This window comes from Scyliorhinus canicula, chromosome 11 (genome assembly GCF_902713615.1).
Source record: "Scyliorhinus canicula chromosome 11, sScyCan1.1, whole genome shotgun sequence".
NCBI classification, from domain to species: Eukaryota; Metazoa; Chordata; class Chondrichthyes; order Carcharhiniformes; family Scyliorhinidae; genus Scyliorhinus; species Scyliorhinus canicula.
In genome coordinates, this window is record NC_052156.1 from 86,053,891 (window position 1) to 86,081,340 (window position 27,450).

General features: G+C 48.1%; 1 protein-coding gene across 1 annotated transcript in view; it reads left to right on the forward strand.

The window, feature by feature from the left end:
- dnah1 (dynein, axonemal, heavy chain 1) overlaps nucleotides 1–27,450 on the forward strand; it is a 995,196-nt gene that overhangs the window by 856,998 nt on the left and 110,748 nt on the right. The window contains 5 exon segments of the mRNA XM_038812191.1: nucleotides 10,640–10,798; nucleotides 19,362–19,493; nucleotides 26,227–26,290; nucleotides 26,293–26,323; nucleotides 26,325–26,394. Coding sequence (XP_038668119.1) covers nucleotides 10,640–10,798; nucleotides 19,362–19,493; nucleotides 26,227–26,290; nucleotides 26,293–26,323; nucleotides 26,325–26,394 — 456 coding nt within the window.

The window sequence follows — 27,450 nt, forward strand, 5'->3', positions numbered from 1 at the left end:
CACTTGTTGAGTTTTCCTTCTATCTGGTGTTCTTACCACATAAATCACCTCACTTAATTTCCTTTCAATCTGATAAGGTCCACAAAACCTTGATTTTAAAAGTTCACCTACCACTGGTAACAATACTAAAACTTTATCTCCAATGGCAAAACTATAAGCTTTTGCTTTCTTGTCCGCTACCTTTTTCATCACATGCTGTGCAACTTTTAAATGTTGTCCAGCCAATTCACCTGCTCTATTTAATCCTTCCCTAAAATCTAACACGTAATCCAATAATGTAATTTCAGACTGCTCACTCACCAATTTCTCCTTAATCAATTTAAGGGGTCCTCTTAACTCATGACCAAAAATTAGTTCAAAAGGATTGAATTTGGTTGACTCATTAGGTGCATCGTTAATTGCAAACAGTACGAATGGAATTCCTTTATCCCAATCCACTGGATAATCTTGGCAAGAAGCTGGATAATCTTGGCAATAAGCCCTCAACATTGTCTTTAACATCTGATGCCACCGTTCTAACGCTGCCTGCAATTCTGGATGGTACGCAGTTGATTTTAATTGTTTTACTCCTCAGCTATCCATAAATTCCTTGACTAATGTTGAGGTGAAATTTGATCCTTGATCTGATTGTATTTCTGTGGGTAGTCCATATCTAGTGAAGAATTTAAGTAACTCCTCCACAATCCTTTTAGCTGTAATATTGATTACTGGAATGGCCTCCGGAAACCCAGTCGACACATCCATTATAGTCAAAAGATATTGATTCCCACTTTTCGTTTTAGGAAGTGGTCTTACGCAATTAATTAAGACCCTTGAAAAAGGTTTCTCAAATGCTGGAATGGGTATTAAGGGCACTGGTTTTATCACCGCTTGAGGCTTCTCTATCACTTAACATGTGTGACATGATCAACAAAATTTAACTGCATATTTATGTAGTCCAGGACAATAAAAATGTTTTTGTATTTTAGTAAATTTTTCTTACTCCCAAATGACCTCCTACTGGTACCTCATGTGCGACTCGCAAAATCTCCTTTCTATACCCTACCGGCAATACCACTTGATGAACATCTGCACACTTTTCATCCACCTGCATATATAAAAGTCTTCATTTTCTCATTAAGACAACATGTATAAGGTAATAACATTATGGTAAACACTCAGATTCCTCTTCCGTGTATGCTTTCTGATATATCCGTTTTATTTCTATATGTTTCTGTTGTAACTTCATCAATTTTCCTGAAATTAAAATATCCGCCTCATCCACCACGTGTTCTTGTTCTTTTCCAACCATCTGATCAAAAATTGTTTCTGATAATTGAACTTCAACTTTATCTTCACTCTTTGATTTCTCCTCTTATCTTAACCTGTGACTTTGCAACCTTGTTACTACGCAATCCGGAAAAATCCCAGGATATTCATCCTTCAACAATTCAGTTGTTTGTTTTCCACTGGCATATCAACCACAATAGGCATCACTCCCACCTGCGATCCAGCTAAATCATTACCCAAAATAATCCGTATTCCTGGACAAGATAGTTTCTCTATTACTCCTACTATCACTTCACCACTCTTCACTGGACTTTCCAACCTTACCTTATATAATGGAACACTACTCCTCTCACCCTGAATTCCACATATTACCACCTATTCTGGCAATATTCCTCCCAAACTACATAACTCCTTATCTCTTACCATCAAAGATTGACTAGCTCCCGTATCTTTTAAAATTCTGACTTCTTTACCTACTCCTCATGGTACACATGAGTAAACTTTACCCACACAAGTAAATTCTTCAAAGAGATCTGGCACCTTCTTATCAATCACCTCTTGATCAGGCTTTACAATCTTTTGCATCTCCATCGCTTCAATTGGGCTCTCCTTTACCTGTTTTACCACATCAGCCTTCCCAGTGCTTTTCTTCAACCCCCAACACTGTTACTTTACATGGCCTAGTTTATTACAGTAAAAACATCTGAAACTTTTCATTCCTCTTCCACCCTCCTGGATTTCTTTTTTAGTCTGAGGTACACTCTCCTTATTATCTCCCATCGGATCCCCTTTACCTTTACCACTTGAGTATTTCTCTTTTCCCCAGTTTCTATCACTCACATGCGGAAACTGATGTCGGAAACCAAGCTTTGATTTATGAACTAATTCATAATCATCTGCCATTTCTGCTGCTAACCTCGTAATTGTAACCCTCTGCTCTTCCACATGAGTTATCACTACATCAGGAATTAAATTTCTAAATTCCTCCAAAAGTATAATTTCTCTGAGAGCTTCATACGCTTGGTCTATTTTCAAAGCCCTTATCCACCTATCAAAACTACTCTGTTTGATCCTTTCAAACCCCATGTATGTTTGACAAGGTTCTTTCCTTAAATTTCTAAACCTTTGTCGGTAGGCTTCAGGCACTAGTTCATAGGCACCTAAGATGGATTTTTTCACCTCCTCATACGTCCCAGATACCTCCTCTGGTAGTGATGCAAACACTTCACTAGCCCTACCTACCAGCTTTGTTTGAATCAGTGCTACCCACATGTCCTGTGGCCATTTCATTTGTTTAGCTACCTTCTCAAATGAAATGAAAAAGGCTTCTACCTCCTTCTCATCAAACCTTGGCAATGCTTGGACATATTTAAATAGATCCCCACCAAGCCTTTCACTATGACGCTCCTTCTCACTATCCTCATCACTATCCTCAAACTATACGTTTCTCTTAACATCCGCCAATTTTAAGTGACTGTCATGTTCCGCCAATTTTAACTGACTGTCATGTTTCATAGCCATTTTCTGAAGTCCAAAGTCTCTCTCTTTTTCTTTTTCCCTGATCTGTACCTCCCTTTCCCTCGCCTTTTGTTCTGCTCGGGCTATTCTTTCTTTTTTCCCTTTCTTAGTATTCAAGCTGCTTTAATTCTTTTTCATGTTCAAGCTGCTTGATCTGTAATTGAATTCTTGCCATTTCCAATGATCTGACTGTATGTCAGGCAATTTTAAATGCTCAGCTACCACCGCAATTACCTCTTTTCATAATTTGCCAGGCAATGTTAATTGCAATGTTTTTGCCAAATCTAAAAGCCTTTTTTTAGTGTCCGTTTGTAAGGTACTGCATGTGACCTTCTCCACCTCCAAAAACTTCTGAGCCTCTAAGAGAGCCATTTCCACAACACACTCCCTACTTATACTGAAATACACTATCTGAAAAGCAAACACAAATATGCTCACCCCTCACTGTCTTTAAGTTCACTAAGCCAACCCAATCACGAAAGATAGACTTTTACCCCATGAGCCCCCAATTTTTTATGAGCCAGGGTTTAGAAAACTCCAAAATATATCATGGCATTCACCTGATCTACAACTGTTTATTGATTTTGGTTAAGATGAGCACTAGGGCCTGCCTTTCAGGTGTTATTCAACAGAGGCCTTAAGCACTTTTAACCTACGAAGTTAGTTAACATTTTTATAAACACACGCAATAAGCATTTTTATCAACTACCAACATAAATATCCCACACAGCTACAGTACTCAATGTGTAACCCTTTAACTGTTCCAATTTAATAACAAGATCCCATAAACCAGAAAACCCTTTTCAAAGGTATGGCCCAGCACACACCACTCTAGACCTGATTTGGATGTTTTTTTTCCTTTCCAAAACCGCAGGTTTGAATTTCTTCTAGAAAACAGTTATTTCATTTCAAGTTATCAAACAGTCTGGAAACACCTTTTACAATGCAGATAGAAAAAAATCCTTATTTTTACCTGTGCAGAACAAAACCAGTTCAAACTCAAAGCAAAAGTAAAACCAACTCCCAGTGCCACAGCCCAGCTCTACCCACACAATTACATCACTGAAGCCTGTGATAAGACAAAGACATTACTTAAAGGGACACTTCCATGACAGTGGGGCAGACATGTAGGGACAAGGGTTGCTCCCGGAATAGATACACACAATGCAGGGGTTGGCATGGTGGTGCCGTGCGCAGTTGCCCCTCCCCAGCGCCGCTCACCCACCCTCCCATGGTAGCCCACCTCTGCAGAGGGTCCCCCACCACCAACCGAGGGTCCCTCAATCCAGGCTGAGCACTGGGGTGGCAAGCCCAGGGCCTCCGGGCTCTTTACCTGTGAGCAAAGATGACTACTCACCTCCTCAGCTCCCTACAGAAGCCCTCCCGCTAGTTCACATTTTTAAAAAGGAGTACTAAATGGTGCCAGCCTGACCACTTGCTGAGGAGGCTGATGAATCATGGGAGGCCGTTGGATATGGGGTCGCTCCCATTAATTGCATGGAAATCGTACGTAAGTGGTCATAATTGATTTCACGCCACACTATGGCGAGATTACGATTTCGCCTACCGCAGTGGGCTGGTTGCATCGCAACTGGTTACTGACTGGCACGGTTCTTGTTTTCGGCCTCTCCCTTTATTCATCGGCCTTGGTTCGCTCGAGCAAGAACGCAACAAAGCCAGAGAATCGCGCCCCTAATTTTTGAGTCTGAATGCCATGGGTTCAAGCTCAGACTCAGTGACCGGGGCGCAGTTCAGCCACCGCATGCTGTGCGCAATGGGTGAATCCCGCGAGAACCCCAAATCTGGCTCCGAGCTAGGCGCAAGACCAATCGCGAGTCACCCGACTCACTCCGCACAGCGGAATCTGGATCTCGTCGATCTCATCCTCATTGGGTGTGATCCAGATCAACATACTTAATGGTTCACTTAAATACCCAGGTGCAGCTTTCACGTGGCCCAGGAGTCAATGTCCACGCCTGCAAGACTTCGACAGAGCGCTGTTTAACATTGGTTTCCACAAACATGGACAACGTGTGATGGCATTTCGGGAGCTTTTAATCCACAAATGATCAGCAACATGGCAGGGTTTTACCTTGCCACTCTTGCTGGCACTTGGGCACCTTGGCACTGTCAGCCTGGTACACTGGCACTAGTGTGCCAGGCCAGTAATGCCAAGTTGCCCAGGTGCCAGTTCGGCACTGTCAAAGGTTGAGCCCGGGGGAGCCTTCCCATTAGATGGGTGGTATGGGGGATTCCAGGGGCCCCAAGAAATTTATGGGGGTGAAGGGGGGAGCTCCATTAAGTGGGGGGCCTGAAAAGTGGAGGGTGGCTGAAATCGAGGCTCACCAGAAAGAAGTCTGGCCCCGGTTGAGAAATACTCCCCAAGTCCCCAAAAAACAGCAAGCTGCTGGTGAATAGCGGGGTGAATCTTGGCACTCCACCTGTCAAGGAACACTCCGCCAAGCACATGCGAAAGTGGATTTAGTTTAGAGTCCAGGGAATTGTGCCCCAGGTTTTGGGGGGCAGGTTTCTTTCAAATGGCTTTCAGACACTGAATTAGTTTAAAGATATCTCAGGACCTTACCGCGAACATCAGGCGCCTGCTGAACGTGATAATGACCCCCTCCGGGGAGAGAACACAAGACGTGATCGTCTCGCTGGACGCAGAAAAGACCTTCGACAGAGTCGAGTGGAAATACCTCATAGATGTACTGGAGCGGTTCGGGCTTGGAACAGGGTTCACCGCTTGGGTAAAGCTCCTGTACAACGCTCCCATGGCGAGTGTACAGACCAACAATACCAACTCCCAATACTTCCAGCTGCACAGGGGCACCAGACAAGGATGCCCACTGTCCCCGCTGCTGTTCGCACTAGCAATTGAACCGCTAGCAATCGCGCTCAGGGCAGCAAAAAATTGGAGGGGGATCCGAAGGGGAGGTAGAGAGCACAGAGTCTCACTCTATGCGGATGATCTGCTCCTCTATATCTCGGACCCACAAAGCAGCATGGACGGAATCATCGTGCTCCTGAAAGAGTTTGGAGCCTTCTCGGGCTACAAACTCAACATGAGCAAAAGTGAGATCTTCCCAGTACACCCGCAAGGGGGGGGGCAGCACTAAAGGGGCTGCCGTTCAAACAAGCCCGACATAAATTCCGCTACCTGGGGATCCAAATAGCCCATGACTGGAAAGGGATCCACAAATGGAACCTCACCAGCCTGACGGAGGAAGTTAAAAAGGACCTGCAAAGATGGAACACACTCCCGCTCTCCCTCGCGGGGAGAGTTCAGACGATCAAAATGAACGTACTGCCCAGGTTCCTCTTCCTGTTTAGATCCATTCCGATCTACATCCCCAAGGCCTTTTTCAAAGCGCTGGACAAACTCATCATGGCGTTCGTATGGGGGGGTAAAAATGCTAGGATCCCAAATTCTCCCGAATCTACAATTCTACCACTGGGCAGCAACAGCCGAGCGAGTAAGGGGATGGATCCAGGAGCCAGAAACTGAGTGGGTGCGTGCGGAGGAGGCCTCCTGCATGGGAACCTCCCTCCGGGCCCTCGCCACGGCAGCACTCCCATCCCCACCCAAAAAACACTCCAGCAGCCCAGTGGTGACAGCCACCCTCCAATCCTGGAACCAACTGCGGCAGCAACTTGGCCTGACCAAAATGTCGAACAGGGCTCCCATCTGCAACAACCATAGGTTCACACCAGCACTGACTGACGCCACCTTCAAAAGGTGGAGGCAGGACGGGGGGACACTGACAGTCAGGGACCTATACACGGACGACAGGATCGCAACACTGGACGAACTGACAGAGAAATTTCAGCTAGCTGGGGGGAACGAGCTACGGTACCTGCAGCTCAAAAACTTCCTACGAAAGGAGACAAGGACGTACCCACAACCGCCACGACAGACACTACTGGAAGACCTACTGGACGCAAGTATCCTAGAGAAAGGGAACTGTAGTGACATGTATGACCGACTGGTAGATAGGGACGACACCGTACTGGACGCAACAAGAAGGAAATGGGAGGACGACCTGGGGATGGAGATAGGGTGGGGACTCTGGAGCGAAGCACTGCATAGGGTCAACTCCACCTCCACGTGCGCAAGGCTCAGCCTGACGCAACTAAAAGTGGTACATAGAGCCCACTTAACAAGAACCCGTATGAGTAGGTTCTTCCCGGAGGTGGAAGACAGATGTGAACGGTGCCAAAGAGGCCCGGCCAACCACGCCCACATGTTCTGGTCTTGCCCCAGACTCGTGGAGTACTGGACAGCCTTCTTCGAGGTTATGTCCAAAGTGGTGGGAGTGAGGGTGGAGCCATGCCCGATAGTGGCGGTCTTCGGGGTTTCAGAACAGCCAGATCTATTCCTGGGGAGGAGGGCGGACGCCCTTGCCTTTGCCTCCCTGATCGCCCGCCGTAGAATCCTGTTTGGCTGGCGGTCAGCAGCACCGCCCAGAGCTGCGGACTGGCTGTCCGACCTCTCGGAATCTCTCCAAATGGAGAAAATCAAATTTGCCATCCGAGGGTCGGACGACGGCTTCCACAGAACGTGGGAGCCATTCATGCAACTGTTCCGGGACCTATTTGTGGCCAATGTACAAGAGGAAGAATAGTCGGGGGAAGGTAGCGGGAGGGGGGGGGGGGGCTACAGGTTCGGTACGGGGGTTCGATGGCTAGCTAAGGCCCAAACCAAACTAAATAAACATGTTGAGGGGGGGGGGGGGGGGGGGGGGGGGGGGGGGGGGGGGGGTAGCAGGTACTACTACGAAGATGCTTACCTGTAAATATGTATGTTAATTTTTGCGTGTTTGTTTTTTTTTCTCTCTCCTAACAATTTGTAATTTGTTCAATATAAAATATGAAAACTGAATAAAAACATTTATAAAAAAAAAAGATATCTCAGGACTTGCTGCAGCCTGGAATTTTAAAAGATTTAGCTCACCCCAGTACATTGAAGTTGGACTTCTGCTACAATGAGAAATTTCAAATTTCAGCCTCCAGCTTCCAAAGCTTTCTTTGGTTATTGAGTCATAGAATCCCTGCAGTGCAGGAGGAAGCCATTCTGCCCATCGAGTCCGCACCAACCCTCTGAAAGAGCACCCGACCCCAACTCTTGCCCCTAATCCAGTCGCCACACTTATCCTTTTTGGACACTAAGGGGCAATCAATTCACCTAACCTGCACAACCTTTGGACTATGGGAGGAAACCGGATCACCTGGAGGAAACCCAGACAGACACTGGGAGAAAGTGCAAACTCCACACAGTCACCCAAGGCTGGAATAGAACCTGGGTCCTTGACGCTGTAAGGCAGCAGTGCTAACCACTGTACCACTGTAGAGCCCTATATTTTTCCTGGTGACTTCCACTTCCACTTCTGCATCTTATATTCAGGTGGGTGTGCTGTTTTGAATTTTCCTTCAGTTATCCAGCATTTCAGTTTGTCTCTACATTATGATGAGGTTCTGGGTTTTTATCCCCTTGCTGACATCATGTTGGGATGGTATTGCTTACAATTAATACGTCTTGAAGAAATCTCCATAATTTCCTGTAGGTTAACTGAAAGTTTTTATTAACTATGTGAACTATTTACACATGTAAAGTAAGTTACAAGCTATGAGCTGTCTCCATTCTTAGGTCTATTCACGCCACGTAATACCATACTGACCCTGGGTGATGCGAGGCTGGAGCTGGTTCAGTTAAAAGTGGTACATAGGGTGCACCTGACAAAGTCAAGGATGAGCCAGTTGTTTGAAGGGATGGAAGATGTGTGCGAGCGGTGCGGGAAGGGCCCAACCGATCATGTGCATATGTTCTGGTCCTGCCCGAAGCTGGTGAAGGTTTGGAGGTTGTTCTACAGCACCCTGTCAGCAATCTTACATGTGGACTTGGAGTCCAATCCCCGGGGCCATATTCGGGATGTTGGACTTGCCAGAGTTGCAGACGGGTACGGGAGCAGATATGTTAGTCTGCTTCGTTGATCGCTCACAGGCGGGTCCTATTGGGGTGGAGGTCAGTGTCTTAACCTTTACCTCAGTGTGCCTGGGGAAATTAATGGAGTTCCTGCATTTGGAAAAGATGAAATTCGCCTTGAAGAGGCAAGTGAGGGGTTCCACAAGAGATAGGGTCTGTTTATATTAGATTTTGGAGAGCTAGTTGTTGCTAATGGGTCGGGGGAGGAGGGGTTTGTGGGATTGCTTCAGGGTTATTTCAGTTGGAAATGTTTTCCACCTGACTTTCCCCTCTACTCTAGTGTAAAGTCCATGTGACTGTCTTATTTCTGCTAGGAGCCTGGTTCCAGCCCAATTCAGTTGGAATTAACAATACAATTCCTTCTTTGTCCCAATATTGATGCCAGTGTGAGGGAACCTCTCCATCTCACATCTATGCTGCAGACAAATTGCATGTGGCTTGGGGAATAATCAGGAGATTATAACCCTTGTGGTCCTATTCTTTCATTTAGCTCCTAGTTTATGGTACTCTCCAAACAGAACCGCTCTCCTATTCCTCATTATGTTATTGATTACAAAATGAATCAGGTCAACTGAATCCTCATTCTCCCTCTCCAATATTCTTTTAAATTGGTTTGAGATGCTGCTCACCCTGTGGCACCAGGAGGGTAACAATCCATGGAGGAATCCTGATTTTGCCGACAAAGGATGCCCTTCTCAAGAGCAGTTCGGGAGAGACAACAAATGTTGGCTTTGCCAGCGGCGGCCAGAGTTCATGAAAAAATAAAAATTAAAAATCTATGTCCCTAGGTATTGAATCCCTCAAACTAGCACATTATGCTTCCCCATTTCTTCCTCCCCCCCTACTTTGGATTTCTCCAAGGTCCCATGGTCTGTTTTTCAAGATCCATGGTCAGCTTTCAGGCTGCCCTTCCAACAGTCTTTATCCTCACCAGTAGCAAGCACATTGTTAGGTAGCATCATCTTCTGCAGATCTTCGTTCTCTATGTCACCTGTGTTCCCCTTACTTTGCACATTATTGGTCTTACCAACACCTCTCTATGTGATGGGATCAAAGTCTGGAGCGAACTGCCCACATATTCCACCTCCTGCTTTATGTGTTGGAGTGCCTCCAACTAGTATTCCAGTTTAGTGAATCTAAACTGCAGAGATTCAAGACTGAGACTGTCCACAAATTCATACCATAGGCCAGAAACACAACCTGCTCTGCCATCTAAGTCGAGATTATTTGAATATTTCTGAAAACAGAGACATATGCTGAACTTTATGTCTTGCACTCAAGGACACCTCAAGAATGGCAAATTGTAAATGATCACAACAATTTATCCCACATGAGAAAGGAATGCTTATTGGTTTGCAATGACTCTGCTGACTCTGATTGGGAATATATTCAAGTCTGTGTCTTTTTTGAATTACCTTGAGTTTGGAAACTTAGGGAGCCAATAGTTCCCTGTTGCTTTCTCCATGCCAACACCTCAGCCAATCAGAGCCGCTTTGCCAACCAAGCAGCATCTTTTCTGATTTAGAATAAATTGCTGTAATTGTTTGTAATTTGGCATTCTTGCATTTGTCCTGATCAGTGCAAGATGAAAAGCTTTGACATCATTATCTGACTGTTCAGCAATATTCGAGTTCTGTAGCACCAAGTGACTGTTTCTAGATTATTTATATCTACATTTTAATTTGTTGTAAGCTTGTTTTTATTTTTCTCCACATTAATTTGCACTGGGAATGTGGCAAAAAATGCTGGCGTTGCTAATGATCCCCACACCCCTTAAACAAATACAAAATATTTTGACTTGATCAGCTGATTGATATTGATACACTACTTATTGGAATGTGTTATATTTTTAAATGTTCTTTCTTTCAGACCTCAGACCTGAGCATCGTTTTTAAAGATTCATCTCCCAGTATCCCATTGATATTTGTGCTATCCCCGGGCACAGACCCTGCAGCTGACCTATATAAATTTGCAGAAGAAATGAAATTTTCCAAAAAAATGAGCGCCATTTCACTAGGACAGGGGCAGGTAAGCAATAATGTTCCCAAATAGAACTCAACTAAGTAACCCCAGAATTTTTTTAAATATATTTTTATTCGCCATATTTTCATCATTTTCACCATACAAAAGAGAAACAGAAGCAAAACAACCACAACAATGCAAAAAAGATAACAGTCCCCCCCTCCCTCCTCCCAACATTCAATGACAAGCAACTCCCGAAAATGCATAATAAACAAACCCCAAGAATTGTAGAACCCCTCCTTCGCATCCCCTCCCCCTCAGTTCAAACTTCACCTTCTCCAGGGTCATAAATCCCAGCAGGTCCCCCCGCCACGCCAAGGCACAGGGTGGAGAGACGGACCTCCACCCCAACAGGACCTGCCTACGAGCGATCAGCAAGGCGAAGGCTAAAACATCTTCCCCCGCAACCCACCTGCAACTTGGGCCGGTCCGACATCCGAAAGTGTCTTCTAGGGGACCTTGCTGCACATCCAGATACAAGAACCCCAAGATTGTGCTAAATACCTCCTGCTAAAACCTTTCCAGCTTTGGGCAGGACCAAAATAATAATAATGATCTTTATTGTTGTCACAAGTAGGCTTACATTAACACTGCAATGAAGTTACTGTGAAAAGCCCCGAGGCGCCACACTCGGACGCCTGTTCAGGTACACTGAGGGAGAATTAAGAATGTCCAAATCACCTAACAAGCACGTCTTTCGGGGTTTGTAGGAGGAAACCGGAGCACCCGTAAACCCATTTTGACATGGGGAGAGCGTGCAGACTCCGCACAGACAGTGACCCAAGCCGGGATTCGAACCTGGGACCCTGGCGCTGTGAAGCAACATTGCTAACCACTGTGCTACCATGCCGCCCACATATGAACATGTTTCGCGGCACCCTCCCACACTGCTTACAGATATCCCCCACCCCCTCAGCCAGCCGGCTCATTCTCGATTTTGTGAGGTGCACCCTATGCACGACTATCAACTGTATCAGCCCCAGCTTTGCGGAGTAGGTTGAGACATTTACCCTCCGCAGCACCTCACACGACAGTCCCTCCATCACCCCCGACTCCTCCTCCCACTTCACCTTAATCCCCTCTATAGACACCCTGCCCTCCTCCAGGATCATCCCATAGATCGCCAAAACTACGCCCCACTCCAGTCCTCCCGCTGACAACACCGCCTCTAGCAACGAGGAAGCCAGCGCTATCAAGAAGGTCGGGGAAACCTTCCTTGCAAAATCTCAAACCTGCAGGTACTGAAACCCTTCCCCCTGTGCCAGCCCATACTTCTTCCCCAACTCCTCCAGACTCGCGAATTGTCCCTCAAGATACAACTCCTTCCGACCTGCTGCTGTATGTGGCGGACCCAGTGGGGGGAATGCCGGGGGTGATGGAGCTGTTGGCTGAGTTTGGGGGCTTCTCGGGTGATCAGGAGGAGGGAATTGGTAGGTTCCCGTTTAAGAGGGCAGTGAAGAGTTTTAGGTACCTGGGGGTGCAGGTGGCCAGGAGTTGGGGGACTCACCACAAGCTTAATTTTACCAGATGGAGGAGGAATTAAAAGGTGGGACATGGTGCCGCTATCGCTGGCGGGTAGAGTGCTATCCGTCAAAATGACTGTGCTCCTGAGGTTCTTGTTCCTTTTTCAGTGCCTGCCCATCCTTATCCCTAGGGCCTTTTTTAGGAGGGTGACTAGCAGCATCATGAGCTTTGTTTGGGCGCATGGGACCCCGAGGGTGAAGAGGGTCTTCTTGGAGCGGGGCAGAGATGGTGGGGGGCTGGCGTTACCCAACCTCTCGGGGTATTATTGGGCGGCCAATGTGTCGATGGTGCGCAAGTGGGTGATGGAGGGAGAGGGGGCAGCATGGAAAAGGTTGGAGATGGCGTCCTGTGGAGGCACAAGCATGGGGGCCCTGGTAACGGCGCCGTTGCTCCCTCCTACGAGGTATACCACGAGTCCAGTGGTGGTGGCTACCCTCAAGATTTAGGGGCAGTGGAGGCGACAAAGGGGGGAAGTGGGGGGCTCGATGGAGGCTCCGCTAAGGAGGAACCATCGGTTCGTCCCGGGGAACATCGATGGGGGGTTCCTGGGGTGGCACAGAGCGGGCATCAGAAAGCTGAGGGACCTGTTCATTGACGGGAGGTTTGCGAGCCTGGGAGAGTTGGAGGAGAAATTTGAGCTCCCCTCGGGGAACATGTTCAGGTACCTACAGGTAAAGGCGTTTACTAGGCGGCAGGTGGAGGGATTCCCTTTGCTGCCCGCGAGGGGGGTGAGGGACAGGGTGCTTTCGGGGGTCTGGGTCGGGGATGGGAAGGTATCTGATATCTACAAGATAATGCAGGAGGTGGAGGAGGCGTCAGTAGAGGAGCTAAAGGCTAAGTGGGAGGGGGAGCTGGGGGAGCAGATCGAGGATGGGACATGAGCAGATGCCCTGGAGAGGGTTAACTCTTCCTCCTCATGTGCGCGGCTTAGCCTCATCCAATTCAAGGTGCTGGCACCGGGCCCATATGTCCAGGACTAGGATGAGTAGGTTCTTGGGGGCGAAGACAGGTGTGTCAGTTGTTCGGGGCGTCCAGCGAACCATGCCCATATGTTCTGGGCACGCCCGGCACTGGAGGAGTTCTGGAAGGGGGTGGCGAGGATGGTGTCGAGGGTGGTAGGATCCAGGGTCAAGCCAGGCTGGGGACTCGTGATTTTTGGGGTTGCGGTGGAGCCGGGAGTGCAGGAGGCGAGAGAGGCCGGTGTTTTGGCCTTTGCGTCCCTAGCAGCCCGGCGGAGGATCTTGCTACAGTGGAAGGATGCGAGACCCCCAAGCGTGGAGACCTGGATCAATGACATGGTGGGTTTTATTAAGCTGGAGAAGGTCAAATTCGCCCTGAGAGGATCGGTACAAGGGTTCTTTAGGCGGTGGCAGCCTTTCCTCGACTTTCTGGCTCAGCGATAGGAAACTAGGTCAGTAGCAGCAGCAACCCGGGGGGGGAGGGGGGGAAAAGGGGGGGGGGGGGGGGGGTGTTGACTATGTTTATTTAATTTAATTTATTTTCAAGTTCTCTTGTTGTTTACTGGGTTTGGGGGGGTGGGGCGCTCGAAATATGCGTTGCTACTGTCTTGGGGGTGTTATGCTTATTATGTTGTTGTATTGTTGTTTGTTACTGTTTGTTGTTATATATTTTGTAAAAAATTTTCAATAAAAATTAATTATTAAAAAAAAGATACAACTCCTTCATCTCCTTGATCCCCCTCTCATCCCATCTCCAAAACCTCACAACTATCCTCCCTCCCTCAAACCCATGATTCCCTCTATTTCCACATCACTTCTGACCCAGCCCCCAGCTTAAAATGTTGCCCAAAATGCCTCCAGATCTTCAAAGTGGCCACCACCACCGGACTCATCGAGTTCTTTCCCGGAGCAATCGCAAGCGGCCTCGTTGCCAGCGTCCACAACCCCAGCCCCTTACATGAGCGCTCCTCCATTCTAACCTATCGGGACTCCTCCTCCTTTGTCCAGCTCCGCACATTCTCCACATTCACCGCCCTATAGTAGTATAGTAAACATGGGAGGCCTAGCTCCGCCACCCCCCCCCCCCCCCCCCCCCGGGGGCCTGCCACCCTCTCTGCAAGACCACCCTCCTAATCCTGGACACCCCCCCAAATAAACGAGGAGATCAATTTATCCACCCACCTGAAGAAGGATTATGGTAAAAAGACCAGCAGGCACTGGAATAGGAACAGATTTTGCAGTAATACAATCATTTAACTGCCTGCACCCGGGCCGCCAACGACAGAGGGAGGTTATCCCACCTTGACAAATCGGCCTTCACCTTCCCCACCTATACCTTTGGAGCCTACCCCAGTCCCAAGCCACCTGCACCCTTAAGTACCTAAGTGGGTTGCCGCCAACGAATGTCAGCCCCCCCACCCCTGCCCCTATTCCCGGCAGGAAGACTATAAAATACCCGCTTTTGACTAGGTTCAATTTATATCCCGTGAACATTCCAAATCTCTGAAGCAGCTCCATTATTCTCCCCAACAACGTGCTCGGTTCCGAAATGTACAATGGCAAATCATCGTCAACAAGGATACCTTATGCTCCACTACCCCCCCCCCCCCCCCCCCGCCCCCCCCCCCCCCCACCCTCACTATCCCCCTCCACGACCCCGAGCCCCTTAGTGCAATGGCCAAAGGCTATATAGCCAGTGCAAACAGCAGGGGGAACATAGGACAGCCTTGTCCCGTACCCCGGTGCAGAGCAAAATACATAGAATTCATATTATTAGTGCGAACGCTAGTCATCAGCTCCCTATACAGCACCCCTACCCACGCCACAAACCTCGGCCCAATTTCAAATCTTTCCAATACTGCCATTAAGCAACCCCACCCTACCCGGTCAAAAGCCTTCTCTGTGTCCAGTGCCACCACCACCTCCGTCTCCTTTCCCTCCACCGAAGACAGGATCACATTCAACAATCTCCTCACATTTGAAAACAACTGCCTTCCCTTCACAAACCCCATCTGATCCACCCAATCACCTTCGGGAAACGTCCCTCCAGCCTTGCCGCCAAAACCCTTGCCAACATTGGGCAGCACGGTAGCACACGTGGCTAGCACTGTGGCTTCACAGCGCCAGGGTCCCAGGTTCGATTCCCTGCTGGGTCACTGTCTGTACGGAGTCTGCACTTTCTCCCCATGTCTGCGTGGGTTTCCTCCGGGTGCTCCGGTTTCCTCCCACAGTCCAAAGACATGCAGGTTAGGTGGACTGGCCATGTTAAATTGTCCTTTGTGTCCAAAAAGGTTATTGGGTATGGGGACAGGGTGGAAGTGAGAGCTTAAGCGGGTCGGTGCAGACTCGATGGGCCAAATGGCCTCCTTCTGCACTGTATGTTCTTGTATCTATATATCTTGGAATCTACATTCAATAAGGCTATACGAGCCACGCTTCACTGGTCCTTATCCTTCTTTAGCAGCAGGCAAATCGAACCCTGCCCATCGTCTGTGGCAAGACACCCCTGCCTATTGCATCCTCGAACATTCCCACCGTCAGCGCAGCACCAGCTTATTCTTAAATTTCATATAGAATTCAACCCATCAGGTCCTGCCGCCTTCCCAGCCTGCATCTTCCCAATCACCTCCTTCGCCTTCTGCTCCCCCACCAGCCCCTCCAAGCCTGCCCTATCCTCTTCACTCAACATCGGATACTCCAACCTGTCCAGGAACTCCCTCATCTCTCGCTCCTCCCCCGGTGGCTCCGAACAATATAACCCTCACCGCCGCCTCCCTCCAGAGCTGGCCGGCCAACATACATTCTGCCTTTTCCCTGTACTCATAGACCACTACCCTCACCTTTCTCAACTGGCACACCCCTTTCCCTGTGGACAACTGGTCGAACTTCGCCTGAAGCTTATTCCTCCTGTCCAGGAGGGCTGGGTCCGGGACTCCCGCATCCCTCCTATTGACCTTCCGAATCACCTCTATCAATTATTGGTGCTCTTCTCTCTCCTCCTTGTTCACCTTACCTTGAACAAAATCACCTCCCCCCTCACTACCGTTTTCAGAGCCTCCCAAACCACCCACTGCGAAATTCGCCTGTGCAGTTAAACCCCACATATTCCTCTATCACCTTCTCAATCTTATCACATAAAATCTGGTCCTTGAACAACCAACCCCATGTCCATTCTCCACCCTGGCCTCTGAGTCATCCCCTTCTCCAAAACAACATCCACCTAATGTGGCGCATGGTCCAAAATCAATATCGCTGAATACTCCGACCGCCTGACCCCAGCCAATAATGCCTTCCCCACCATGAAAAAAAGTGGACTAGTGAAAAAAACGAATTCTCCCACTCCCTCGGGTGCAGGAACCACCACGCCTTCGCCCCTGCTGACTAGGCCAGCGAGTGCAGTTGAGACCCATCCACCTTCGGCTCTTGCACTATATTCCAATCCCTCCCACCATTAACTTGTGGGTATCCAAAGGGGCAGCACGGTAGCATGGTGGTTAGCATAAATGCTTCACAGCTCCAGGGTCCCAGGTTCGGTTCCCGGCTGGGTCACTGTCTGTGCGGAGTCTGCACGTCCTCCCCGTGTGTGCGTGGGTTTCCTCCGGGTGCTCCGGTTTCCTCCCACAGTCCAAAGATGTGCGGATTAGGTGGATTGGCCATGCTAAATTGCCCGTAGTGTCCTTAAAAGTAAGGTTAAGGGGGGGGTTGTTGGGTTACGGGTACAGGGTAGATACGTGGGTTTGAGTAGGGTGATCATTGTTCGGCACAATATCGAGGGCCGAAGGGCCTGTTCTGTGCTGTACTGTTCTATGTTCTATGTTCTAAGTACAGAATGGCACCCAACATCCTTTTCACAAACCCTGTATCATCCCAGTTGGGACCATATGCACTTGCCAGCGCCACCAACCTCCCCTCCAATGCCCCTTCACTATCATGTACCTGCACACCCTGGTCCACCATCACCTTCTCCATCTGAAACCTCACCCTATTGCCCACCAATACAACTACCCACCAAGCCCTACTATTGAACCCTGAATGGAAAACCCAACCCTCCCTATACCTCACCTGATCCCTCACCTTCAGGAAGGTGCCTGCAGCATCACCACATCGACCTTTAAGCTCTTTAAATGTGTAAAGACCCTCAACCTCTTCACCGGCCCCCCCTAACTCCCTCAAATTCTACGTTCCTATTCCTACCGGGGCTCCCTCATTCCCCCCCACTGCCCCTCCTATCCGCCATCCTCGTAATCCCGGGCCCTCCCCATTGGGCCTGACCCGACCCGTCCCTTTGTTGCCTTCAAACTCCTCCCTCTCCCAGAATTCCCCATCCACTTCCTCTTGAAAACACCTCTCCCAGTATCGACCCCATCCTTTCACACCTCCTAGGCCCATCGAAACTTGTTCGACCAGACTCCAATGACCGCGGCCCCTCACCTCACCACACACCCGTTCACTAGCTAACCTTCGCCGGCTAGTGTGGAGGCCCCTGCCCAGGACCCCCTTCTCCCAAAACCCTCCCCCATGACCCAGTCCCTGAAAACAAAGACAAACAAAACAAAACCCGTGCAAAACAACGCCCCATAGAAAGCTGTCATAACCCCAAAGCCCAATAATTCTAGACCCACTGGAGCCCATGGCAGAGGTGAACTACCCTTTCCCATCAACCAACCCAAGAACCAATAACCAACTGTTTCCTCCACAAATATAAAACAAATAAACCTGAAACAAGAAATAAGGCTATACCCAACATTTAGAACCCCCCCCCCCCTCCCCTCAGTCCGAAGCCAAACCTCAGCCCCATCTCACTTTTCAACCCCAGTCCTTTGGCCTTCACAAACGCCTCTGCCATCTCAAAGTAAAAGTCTCTCGAGTTGTAGGTCACCTTCGCCGGGTAGACTGCGCCAAACCTCACACCATTGCTGTAGAGTGCCGCCTTCACCGACCGAAGTGCGCCCGGCTTCTCGCCACCTCCACAATTAAGTTCTGGTATATTTGAATCCCAACTCTTTGCCATTTCACCTCACGCCTTTGCTTTGCCCAACTCAGGACCTTTGCCTTAACATGGAACTTGTGGAAGCAAATTATGACCGCCCTTGGCGGCTTGTTTGCCTTCGGCTTGGGCCTGAGTTACCGATGAGCCCTATCCAGCTCATGCAGCTGGAAATCCCCAACAACTCTGCAAACATCTTCGCAAAGCACCCAGTCGAACTCGGGCCCTCCAGCTCCTCATGCCAACCCACAATTCTTAAATTCTGCCGACTCAACTTATTCTCCAGGTCTTCCACCTTGGCTCTGAGTCCCTTGTTGGCCTTCACCACATTCTGCAGCTCCTCACCCATTGAGATTAACTGGTCACTGTGCTGCAACAGAGCTTCCTCCACCTCCTTTAACTTCTCTCCTTGCTCCCGTACCTCAGCCAATGTCTTCAACGCCAACACAATCACCGGGCCATCGCCTCCTTCAGCTGCTCCTTCATCGCAGCCATCATCTCCTTTCGCATCACCTTCATGTGCTTGGTGAACTGCCTCTCAAACTCTCCAGCCATCACCTCAGTCAAAGTCTCTACTGGGAAAGGCATGGTCCCACCCAGTGACCAAGCCTCCGCCATCTTTCCTGCTGCCGGGCTGACCCGTTCGCTCGACGGCAAAGTTTCACTTGCTCCCTTCTTCCCAGCAGCTTTTTTCTGGGTCTTAGACATTCCCCACCTTCCTTATGCCTTCCTACACCAGCTTATTCAAAAACTGCCTCTGGAATCGGGCATTAAACTCCAAAAAAACAGAGCCTCGAGCAGGGGCTACTCAATGTGCGTATTGCACCTACATGCCACCAGTATTCCCCAAGCTCAGAGTTTTAAAGGGGGTTGTTGCTGCATCACTATTAAATAGGCACGGAAAGAGTTAACAATAACACAGTACTTATGGTGGTTCAGTTTCATGCTTTGATTTTCATTCCTGAATCAGTGTAAAACTAGCAAGAATTTATGATTAATACATTAAAAAATCAAGAAATGTGATTTTAGACTTTAGACTTTAGACTTTTTAGAAAGAATTCTCTTTCAAAAATGTTGATGCAATTCCTTTTATTTGCAGGGGCCGAGAGCGGAGGCCATGATGCGTAATTCTATGGAACGTGGAAAGTGGGTGTTTTTCCAAAATTGTCACCTGGCCCCTAGCTGGATGCCTTCTCTCGAGAGACTTGTTGAAGCAGTGGATTCTGACAAGGTCATTTTTTCTCTGTTCCCATATTAATGGAGGCAAACAGTTTATACTGCATCAGTTGACCCTTTAAATAGAATTTGATGACTAGCTGGTTACAAACAAGATTGAGGATTGTGCGGAAAATACAGATGGAGCTCATGGAATGTGTGGAAACAGCTGGAACCAAGAAAATGTCATCTTAGTAAACATAACTGATTAAGGATGGATGCTGTAGACAAAAATTCTTCCGTTTTGGCTGATCCATCTCTAGGAAGAGCCTTGGAGCAACTTAGACACCATTTTCTCATAAGTTGAATGGTTTGGGTTCACAGTAGATTTTCTGGGGAACAGTAACACTGGCCAATCCATAAAAGTGGGCCTGTTGTTCTCGATGAACCAACATGTGCCTTTAGCTGTCCAATATTTAGGTAAATGTTAACATACATTAACACATACATACTACCATTTTACTCAGTAAAACAATCAATGGATGCATATTAATACCTAAGAAATGGGGCGGGATTCTCATTTTTATGACCGAATCGGGGGCAGCACCTGTTTTATGCAGGTTGCACATGCTCTGCCCCCTCCAAAATGGTGTAACCGTGGCGTACATCGCACCCCATTGGGATGGCCTCACCTGAAGGCCCTCCCCCGATGCTCCGCCCCTAATGGGCCGAGTTTCCAACAGCGCGTGGTTTCGGCGCCACCATGTTCGGGCGGGAGCCGTGCTGCTGGTCGGGGGCTTCGGCAAGGGCTGGGAGGACTGGTGGAGAGTGGCCAGGGGGTGGGGAAGGGGTGTCCAGTAGAGCACTATCTGGTAGGTCAGGTCCACACACAGCCGGCACCATGTTGTACAGCATGACCGCTGCAGGTCTTCGCCATGCACATGCACGGCCATGTACCCAGCATTTCTCCGGCCATTTATTTTGTGCAGGCTGGGCATATTACGTGGCGCGGCTGCTAGCCCCTCACCGGTTGGAGAATCGGTGCTGGGTTTGCGCAGATTTTGCTGCGTAAAATGCCACGGATCCTCCAGACGTAGCCCCAAAATCGGAGAATCCAACCCGATTTCTATTCCATCAGACAGCAGTGTCAGTTTGCAGTAAGTAATTTTAATCTTGTACGGGCTTTTGGAAGGAATACAATAATTAAATAAATAATCCATCAGAAATATTTTCATTCTCTCACAACATGGTACAACAGATCAGTGAAGGAACTGAGTTTGATCAGCCAAATTGCTTTGTTTCTCTGGATCATTAAAGAAGGACATTTATACAGCCCTTTATCACAACCTAGACACCCGAAAGCATCCCACAGCCAGTGAAGTAGTTTTGAACTGTGGTCATTTGTTAAGATGGCGGAATGTATGCTATTGCTGAAAGGATGGGATACTGTAGTTCTGAATCAGTGTTGTTCTGAATCAGCTGCCTGGAACACGTGACAGCTATGATGGGAAGAATTTCCTTCCAGTCTTTTTCTTATTTTCTGTTTTTTACTGTCACCTAATCTTCAATCAGTTGATAAATAGCTTTTACTACTTCTTACAACCTCAACTTCTTACATGCCCAAAGCACCTTCCAGTCTGTGGGGTACTCTTGAAGTGTAGGCACCATTGTAACTGTTAAGCCCGAGATTGGAAACAATCGCATGGCGAAATCAAACAGTTACTGGGGGTAGGATTTTATGGCTCTTCCATTTTATGGCAGTTTTGTAGGTGCGAGGCCCTGTAAATGGCATGGACACCATGCTCACTGCCTATCCACCTGAGACCAGAAGAAATAGGAACAGGAGTAGGCCATTCAGTCCTTCGAGCTGCTCCGCCATTTACTAAGATTATGGCCAATCTAACACTCACTATGTCCACTTTCCTGCCTTAGCTCTGTAACCCTTAATTCCCGTACTGATTAAAAACCTATCGAACTCAGCCTTGAAAATGTTCAAGGACTTGACCTCAACAGCTTCCTGGGGCAAAGCATGACAAAGATTCGCCACTCTTTGAAAGAAGAAATTCTTGCTCAAATCCATCTTAAATGAACACCCCTAATTCTGCAACTATGCCCTCTGGTCCGACATTTTCCCATGAGTGGAAATATCCTCCCAACATTTACCCTGTCCAAACCCCTAAGAATTTTATGGTGGGATTCTTCGTTTGAGAGACTAAGTGCTGACGCTGGGACTGAATCAGTGGTGTTCCACAAACTCAAAAGTGGCACCCATGCTATAGGAATTCAGGATCCGTTAATGGGCATGCACCGGCTCCACGTGGAACTAGTGCAATTCCAGCGCATGACAGCAAACGATTCACCAAGGTCGGGATTGGCACTCGAGAGGCTGACAAGCTGCAGCCACATGTAAGCACTCTGCTCCCCACACACACTCATTCCAGCCATGAAGACGGCACCCCGAAGAACGCACCCCAGTTCGCTGATGGGGAGCTCGAGACTCTGCTGGATGTTGTGGAGGAGAGGCAGGACACCCTGTTCCTCGGGCCTTGGCACAGCTGGCAGAGGCTGTGATCGTCGTGGAGCCCACCTGCAGGACCGGCCAGCAGTTCATAAAAAGCTGCACGACCTCCCCAGGGTGGCCAAGGTGACTAACCAGCACCTTGCCCTTGGTTGGAGCGTCACAGCCACGGGTCAAGATGTCCAAAAGTTGGAACACTCTGTGTAGGCGGTTGCCAAGATACATGACAGGACGGCCCTGTCACAGGCAGCTATGTACCAGGGCCACCTGGACATAGCAGCTGTTCTCCAGAGCTTGGCCCAGTCACAACAGGTCATGCCTGTGGGCATCAAAGGCATTGGCCAGGTGCTGGCTGACCTGTGTTAGTCACAGAGAGAAATGACCCAGTCCATGGCTGTGAGCATTGAGATCTGGTCGAGATGAGAACGGGCCTCCACGACTGGCAGTGCCAGGTGAAAGGGGAGCCCCCGGAGCTTGTTCCGGCCGCACCCCCATGTCAAGGAGTAGCCTGGGGGTCATCAGGGTACCCCGAGGGAGGAGGGGGTGATGGGGCCTGTGCTGTTCACCCCCCGAGGGGAGGTGCCGGAACACCACGGCACCTCAGACTACCCACCACCATCTTGTGTCTCTGGCGCATCCGATGGGCAGAGGGCAGAACAGGGTGGCACCACACCACCTGGGACACCCAAGAAACTGCCGGGTTCCTCCAGGCCCAAACACCCCAGAAGACGGCCGCCAAAGTTGACCCAGGTCACAGGGCAGGAAGCGTAGCAGGCCACCTCCACCCCTGATGTATTACCTGGGGAATCAACTAGATAGAACGTTAGGGTCCATAAGGTCAGAAAGCTAGACACCAACTAAGTTGGCACAGATGCAGCATTTGGATAGCGATAGGGGCCATTGCACAAACCTATAGAAACATGTTGACATATTCACAATAAACACCTGTTCACAAATGTTCCAACCTGCCTCATGCTTCGTCAGAAGGGTGTGAGGGATGAACTGGGCTGGCGGTGGGCACCTGCCAGAGCCTCCGGGTCAGCCACCACACATCATCCCAGTACATGGCCTGCCCCCCTCCCTCTACCCCCCAACCACACACCCCCCACAACACTACCCGGACTCCACCCCCATCTCCGCCACCCCAAGGGTTCGATGGAATCATGTGATGGAATGGCCAGTTCACATGCCGAGATCACTTAGGCGGACAGTGGAAAGTGCTACCGTGGGCAGGAGTCAGACGTTGTCGAATGACGCAGAGCACCATAGCTCATCGCACACCGGGTCATTATCCCATGGACCAGACCAGCTGAAAATGTCAACTCAGGGCCTGCACCCTGGTGGGTTGGGTTACTGCATCACGGGGATGGGGTGGAGGTGTGGGCTTAAGTAGGGTGCTCATTCCAAGAGCCAGTGCAGACTTGAGGGTTAAATGGCCTCCTTCTGCACTGTAAATTCTATGATTCTATGATTCTATGGTGGGTCCAGCAGGTCCTCAAAGGACACGCTCTGCCTGTATACATGGAGCCAAATGCAGTGCCTCCTTCCCACCATCTCCTCGGCCTGTTGGGCGGCCCGCTCCTTATCCTCACCCGCTGGCTCCTGTTCCTCTGAGGCAAGCTCTGTTGCTGCACGGCCCGCCCTGAGCAGCTCCTGCTTGTACAGACTCAGTGCATTCACCAGGGCTGCGGCGGCAAGGCAGATGCCAACAATTCCTGGTTGGATACCGAAATCCATTGTCTGCAAGGGGTGAAAGGTAGACATGTTAGCATGGTGCTTACCCCCTTGTCCAACCAGGTCCCAGCCTACACTTCACGCCACTGTCGAGGCACTTGAGCACGGCTTCAATTTTCGGCTCATATACAATTCTCCGCCCAATCACGTTTCGCGATTCCGGCATCGCTGAACGGAGAATCCCACCCTATTTGTATCAATCATATCATCTCTCATTCTTCTGAACTCCAAGGAGTACAGACCCAATATGTTTAATCTTTCCCCATATGGAAGTCCCTCCACACCTATCATCCTAGTAAACCCCCTCTGTGTAATATCCCATACTAAACCTACGGGGTGGGAATGCTTGTCTTCCCCGTTCCCCTTGCTCAGTATGAACTCCCCCACTAGGGGCGGAGTATCTCAATTGACCAATGTATAAAAGGTCAGCCAGTTAGGCACCAACCAGAGGAGGAAGCCAGTCGGGATCTACTGGGTTGTGTACATATAGTTGATGTAAATAAAACATTGTTTCTTATTTTACTTGGTGTGGGCACCCGGGTCCTTATTAAACTCTGTACTGCCTCTAATGATAATATATATTTCTTTAAACATGGGGACCATAACTGTAGACATGTTCTAAATCTGGCGTCACTAGTACCTTGTACAGTTGCAGTTCTGTGATTCTATGATTTTATACACCAGCTGGTTTTGAAATAAAAGCCAGCATTCCATTTGCCTTCCCTATTACCTTCTGCACCTAGATTTCTGGGTTTCATGAACAAGGACCCCCCCCCCCCACCCCAAGTCCCTTTGTTCTACACCTTTCTGCAGTCTCTCTCCATTTAAATAATAATCCACCTTCTCATTCTTTCTTCCAAAATGAACAAACTCATATTTTCTCACATTGAATTCCATTTGCTAATTTTCTGTCCACTCACTTAAACTGTCAATATCTCTCAGCAAACGATACCTTCCTTACAACCTGCCTTCCCTCCTGCCTTTTTATCATGTGCAAATTTGGTCACGGTACATTCTGTTCCTTCCTCCAAACTATTCACATATATTGTGTCGAGCTGCGGTCCCAGCACTGATCCCTGTGGCACTCCACTGGTTACTGCTCTCCAACCTGAGAAAGCCTCCTTCTCACTTCTCGCTGCTTCCTGTTAGTTAGTCAATCCTCTATCCATGCCAGAATATTACTTCCAACACTATGAGCTCCTATCTTGCATAATAGCCTTTAGTCTGGCTTCTTACCAAATGCCTTTTGAAAATCAAAGTATAGAACATTGACTGGTTCTCCTCTATCTACTCTGGCTGTTACCTCCTTAAAGAACTCAAGGAAATTTGTCAGACAAGATTTCCCCTTCATGACACCATGCTGCCTCTGCTTGATCTGATTATGACTTTCCAAATGCACTGTTATTCTCTCTTTAATAATCAGTCTAATATTTTTACGATCACTAAAGTTAGACAAACTGGCCTGTAATTTCCTGCATTTTTCCTCCTTCCCTTTTGAACAAGGGGAACACATTGGCAGTTTTCCAATCCTTTGGCACAGTTCCAGATCCAAGGATTTTTGGAAATTGATTACCAATGCTTCCACAATCTCTGCAGCTACCTCCTTTAAGGTCCTGGCAGCAAACCATCAGGTCCAGGGGACTTGTCAGCCTTTAACCCCATTAATTTGCCTAAAACAAATGATCTGGTGATGGTTACTGTATTTAATTCATCCCAAGTATTTTTTACTATTTCTGGGATGGTTTTAATATCCTCTACAGTAAAGACCCAATCAAAATATCTATTTAACTCCTCTGCCATTTCCTTGTTCCCCATAATTACTTCCCAGTTTCATTCTCTCAGGGGCCAATGCTATTTTTTCACTTCTCTCTTCCTGTTAACGCCCTTAAAAAAATCTTATTGTCCGTTTCTACGTTTATCACTAGCTGTCCCTCATTGTTTATTTTCTCCTTGCAGATTTCTTTTAGTCCATCTTTGCTGCATTCTGAATCTATCCCACTCTTCTGGCCTATCACTAACCTTTGTCACGAACCGCCCCCTCAGCTGATTCGGCGGGCTCATCCCAGACCACCCCCTCAATGAGATTCCCCTCCCCTCTGACCTGTCTACCTCCTGGCCTTTGGCAACACCCCACCATCCCCACCAGGGCATTCTAGCCTGGCCTCAATGCCTCCCACCCACTTAGTTACACTCCAGTTCCATGGTTCTTCAGTGTCAGTGACTGAATACCGTAACAGCGGTGGCCACTGCTCCTGGTGGCTCGACTGAGATTGGAAAACTTCCAGCCTTTTGATTGGCTGGCATCTCTCTGAGGTGGAGCTTACTCCTTAGATGGGAACAGATGTCTCACTTTAAACCAAATTAACGGCCATTAAATACCCGCTGGACACCCTGATGGAAAGGGGGGCTGGTTTGTCCCCAAATTCTATCCTGGGGTGGGAACTCCATCACCCTGTTAAATTGAGGGAGCAGCACTGTATGGACTTTGGCTCATTTGATTTTTCAGAACTGCTTCTGGTTTATTCAGCAAGATATCTATATTTTTTTTAACATCCAGGTTCATCGGGATTTCAGGACTTGGTTGACTAGTTTACCAAGCAATAAGTTTCCAGTTTCAATCCTTCAAATGGCTCCAAGATGACTATTGAACCACCAAGGGAATAAAGCAAATTTAATGAAAACCTACATGAGCCTCACTGATGATTTTCTGAACTCTTGTTCTAAGGTAAATTTATAATCAAAATTTTAACATGTGAAATATATGTCTAGAATGTACAGGATATTCAATAAGAGGCTTCCTCCATCTTGTTGATGGCCAGAATAACAAGGTAGTATCATCAGAATTAAAGCTTTTCTACTTTAATGCCTGTCTTGTTTTATATATGTGCATCCCTTCTATGAATTTATACTATAATAGCACACAATTGTATAATGCCTTACCATTACAACTAAATTTTGCCATTTTATTCCGAACCAGATTAGTCTTGCAGCTTCTTATGGGAGGAACCTTTGTACTGCTAACCAAGTCTTCTTGTGACTAACATCCTTTACAAAGGAAAATCTATTCATCATTGGATGGACAATACAAATTTGTAGCAGCTGGAAATTTACCCTGCAGACCTTATTGTGTGAGAAATGCCACTCCATAACTCTCAGATTTCTGTGCTCCTCCGAATAGGGACTCCTGTGGATCCCCAGTTTTCTTCACTCCACCATTCACAGTCATACCATTGTCTGTCTAGGCCCTAAGCTCTGGAATACCCTCTCCATGCTCTTAAAAACATACCTATTTGACCAAGCTTTTGGTCACCTGTTGTGATATCTCGCTGTGGTTTTTGTTTGGCAGCACTCCTGTGAAGCACCTTGGGATATTTTACAACTTAAATGACTGTATAAATGCATGTTGCTGTAAAATGGATTCCCAGGGTAAGACTTTTAAATGTTGAATCACCCACTTCCACATAACATAAAGTGATTGTAATTTTGTTAAATGGTAGGTAAATAGTACCAGAGATATTTGCGAGGCCTCAATCTGACAGAATTTTGGAATATTGCCTTGAGTCAAAAGATGACATTTTACCTTTGTTCATTCACCGGTCCTGATTTTTTTTTCATCAGATCTTAAGGTGACCTTGAGACACAGTCTGTTTCATTTCCACCACTATATCCTGCAGGCTGTTTTGTTGAGCCAAATTGCCTCCTCAAAGACCTATAAATTAAGGATACAGAGATTTGCCATGCTGCCCACCACCAGATTGATATAAGGGTTAAATTATGAAGA